The sequence below is a fragment of the Mus caroli genome, chromosome 1 (assembly GCF_900094665.2).
Source record: "Mus caroli chromosome 1, CAROLI_EIJ_v1.1, whole genome shotgun sequence".
NCBI classification, from domain to species: Eukaryota; Metazoa; Chordata; class Mammalia; order Rodentia; family Muridae; genus Mus; species Mus caroli.
In genome coordinates, this window is record NC_034570.1 from 39,826,616 (window position 1) to 39,830,612 (window position 3,997).

Here is a 3,997-nt window from a genome sequence, read left to right on the forward strand (position 1 = left end):
ATATATATATATATATATATATATATATATATATATATATATATAATGTAACATACAAATATACAATACTTACAACAGGCACTAATCCTGGTTCTCCTTTTTGTCCCTAGGAAGATTGTTTAAAAGAAAAGATGCCAATTAGAAAATATAAAGTATTTAGAGAAATAACGTCACATTAGCCTATGGAAATCACTGGACATTTCTAAGAAATGTTAACCTTGAGAACAAAAAGTTAATCTTTAATCATCAAGGCATTCTGCCAGACATTATTTGTGGATAAAATTTCTACTCATCTAAAGGACATAAAAACAAATCTAGCATATTAAATGAGCAAAGATTTGTTTTGCTTCAATTTTCACTACATCAATAGCAACGAATTGACTACAATTCAAAAAGGTCAGGGGAAAAGATATAAAGACAGAACATAGCTGAAACATCTCCCTAAAGATTCAAATCACAAAAAGAAACCTAGAGGAGAGTACTTGAGTTTCACACACATCCTAGGTAACAGGGTTTTCAGGAACATCATATACCACTCTTGCCACCTGTTTCCCTTTCATGGAATTCATAGCAAATGCCAAGAGGTAAATGAAGGTAAACATGCTTGCCTCATCTGAACAAAAGGTGCAGTTGTTCTACTTGTGTACTTCCTCAACCTCTGAGGGGAGAGTTTGAAAATGTGAACTGCATGGTAAGAGACTGCCAGGCCAGTCTACATCCCTCAGTGCAGGCACAGCAAGCAAAGCAGATGGCAGTGGCTTTCCGTTTGAATAGTAGAACTATGGACTGTTGAAGTATATATACTGGTTTTTTGATTGTGTGGTCTCAAGTGTATTTCCCCACATACTATTTAGTGTTACCTGTCTCAGTATTTGTCTTTCTGTGATTTTTGATCTCCTTAATGCCATCATTGTGTCTGACTATTTTGATTCCTTGATTATCTTCTTGAACCCATCATTATTAATGCATTAATATCAATTAACACATTATAAAATGTTATATTCCATTAAGCAACTGGGGAAATGAAGTATGACTTCAACACATATATTCTAAGAGCAAGGACTGCGGGGAGGAATGCATTTGAATTTTCTTAATTTCTTTTCTCACATATATTATTATTTCACCTAACTATGAAGCCAAATCTGTGAGCAACAGAGAATTTTGGAAGCAAAGGAAATACTCAGAAGACCTTATCTCACTCAACACTCTGGATATAGCCAGAGTTAACTTCCTGACAGGTCCCATCATTTTTATGCACTCTTGTTTTTCTAATCAAAACCACACTGTTGTATTCCTAACCTGTCACATTTAAGAAAAAGAAAAAAAAAAAAAAAACTACAGTGACATCCTTAAATACCAATGAGTGGGTGGCATCTATGATTGATATTTAAGCTATGTTTCCATACAGTTCAGAGCACAGTTCCATGCAGATATTCTCAGAAAGAATTTTGCCTATGAAAAAGGAATCGTGCTAAGTAAAACTCACCTTTCTTCCTCTACCTACAAAAAGAAAGAAAATGTCATTAATATTGAGAAACAACTATGAAAAACATCCTGCATATACGCTTTCAATAGTATATTTCCTCACAAACATGTTACTTCCCTGTTGCAGGATTTTCTCTGTCCAATCACATTAGGGCAGTGGCCGGCCTGTGATTGGACAGGAAAAGGGAGGAGGAGCTAGGAGCTGGGGAGACAGAGAGGTCCCAGAAGGGAAGGAGGGAGAAGAACCAGAATGGAGGCTGACATGATGTTATCTAAAGGTTAGAATAATTGGGTTAAAGTTTTATCATCATCAGTTGGCTCTGAAATTATTGTATTGGCATCTTGTAAATTGTGATATTATTAATAGATAAATCTGATTGGTTAACTATAAGCTCAAGAGTCTTAATTCTACCCTGTAATAGGTTTTGAGATCACTGATCGTGAGGTGTGTGGGGCACTGCATGGAAGCGAGATGAACTCGCTAGGTGGGAGAGAGTAGCTCAGCACTGAGAGGGCCTGCTGGGACATAGTGTTGTGGCCCGCCAGTACCGGTACTAGAGCAGGAATACAGACGGGCGGGGCAGGAGAGATGGCAGGTTGACTTTTTTACTATTACCTGCAACACCTCCCTAGTATGGCAAAGCTCAAAACCTGTCTGGAATCAATTCCAACAAAAGAAATCTTTCATATAGTGGAATACTCTCACACAATCATAATTTTCTTCACAACATTCATAGAGATTCTAGTACTGGCAAAAATATAGCACTAGGCGTTTTATCAGGAATTATAGTCAACGAATGCGCCATGTTTTTTGTAATATTTTTAATGTGCTGAGTAATTTACCTCAAATGACAAATGTTTTGTTCTCAATGCTACAGTAGACATCTTCCTCATATCCTGTCCTCTGTTCCCTGTTCCTGATCCCTGCCACTATTATCGGTTTCATGTATATTATTATAATCTTTTTCATAAATAAGCAAATAATGACAGGTACCTTATAATTTTTCCATTATCTTTTCTTGCTTATCATTGTTACTACTACTACTGCTACTACTACTACTTCTACTACTACTACTAAAGACAGCTTATTGCCCTGCTGCGGAGCCCAGCTTGGCCCTGGTGTGGACAGAGTAACATAGTTCCTGCTTTCCTGCTCCTGGGACAGGGCCCAGGTGAGAGCCTCCAGGGGATGCTGAGCCCACTGTTTTATCCTCTGTGCTTAACAAAAGCATACAGATCTCTAAATTCTTTTGCAATGTTAAAAAATGTATGCTTGCTGTCTCTTAAGAATGAAAGGGCTGGGGGCTAGGGGTACTGATTCATAAGATAATCAAAAGGGAACTTGGAATAAATAACTAAGTTGATATGTAAATAGAAACTGGACTTTGATCTGCGTGAGATGAGATAGCAGAAAGCCATTCAGTTCTTTAGAGTTTTCTCTAGTGAGAGCTGAGCTGTCTGAAGATCTCTGAAGAGCAAACTAACTCTCCTAGAATTTTTTTTTCTTAGTGGGATTTCTGATTTGGTTGGAAGATCAGCAGCTTTTCTGACTTTGGCAGAAAGCCATGGGCTATGCAGATAGCATTTAGAATTTCTACCTGCAGAGAAAGCTGCCTCAACCGGGGTGGGGGGTTTTAGAATAACAAGAAAAAGCTGTATAGAGCACAGCAGAACCTAAACACACAAGGCGGAGGTGGGGGGTGGGGCAACTCATCAGATATTAGGCAGCAGCTTGGAGCCAAGATTTGACTTTGAGGTTTTCTTTCACTACTCCCAGACACCCCTTCTCACAGAACCCCTCTTCATGTTGAGGCTGTTCCTTGGCATCCTACTAGGATATTTTGAAGAAGGAAAGTGGGAGCTCTATAGAAGTTAGTATAATTTGGAGTTTTGATGGATTAGTTAGAAATCGTCTTATTATAAATAACGGTATAATGAATGATTTTATACACACACACATTTGACCATCTGTAAGCATATTTGTAAGATAAATCTTCTAAAATTCATTGTACCAATTGATAGAGACAAAATAAAAATTTAACATATTAGAGATACTTTCCTGAGGCTGCAACACATTATACCACTGCAGTCAGTGAACAAGCCTCCCAATACAATAGCCAGTGACAGGATGTGCTTGCAAGCTATACAGTATTGCTCAATATGCAAGGCAAAACAGTGTGACTTTAAGTGTAAGTTTTAATTTGATTTTGAAGGAATTTAACCGATATCTGACTGAATTTCCTTTAAAACTTACAGTATATCCTCTCCAACGTTTGTTATTGCTATTATTGATGTGTTTATAAAAAGATAAAGAGAGAAGGGATATGTTCTATGGAGGGGTGATGAGATGTGGGGGAACGGGGTGCTTAGGTGGGACCATGCCAAGGCATCCTTTCCCCCTGAGGGATCAGCCATAGGAAGGTAGAGTATAAAATAGAATTTATTCAGGGCAAGGGGAGGCAAAGAGGGTAGTAGAAGTAGAGAAAGGGAGAGAGAGAGAGAGAGAGAGAGA

At 38.1% G+C, this 3,997-nt stretch overlaps 1 protein-coding gene across 2 annotated transcripts in view; it reads right to left on the minus strand.

Moving 5' to 3' along the window:
* Col5a2 (collagen type V alpha 2 chain) overlaps positions 1-3,997 on the minus strand; it is a 137,481-nt gene that overhangs the window by 62,895 nt on the left and 70,589 nt on the right. For both annotated transcript variants that reach the window (XM_021175296.2, XM_029479102.1), the window contains exons 3-4: positions 1,487-1,500; positions 74-106 (exon numbers count right to left, since the gene is read on the minus strand). In XM_021175296.2, coding sequence (XP_021030955.1) covers positions 74-106; positions 1,487-1,500 — 47 coding nt within the window. The remainder of the gene's footprint in view (positions 1-73; positions 107-1,486; positions 1,501-3,997) is intronic.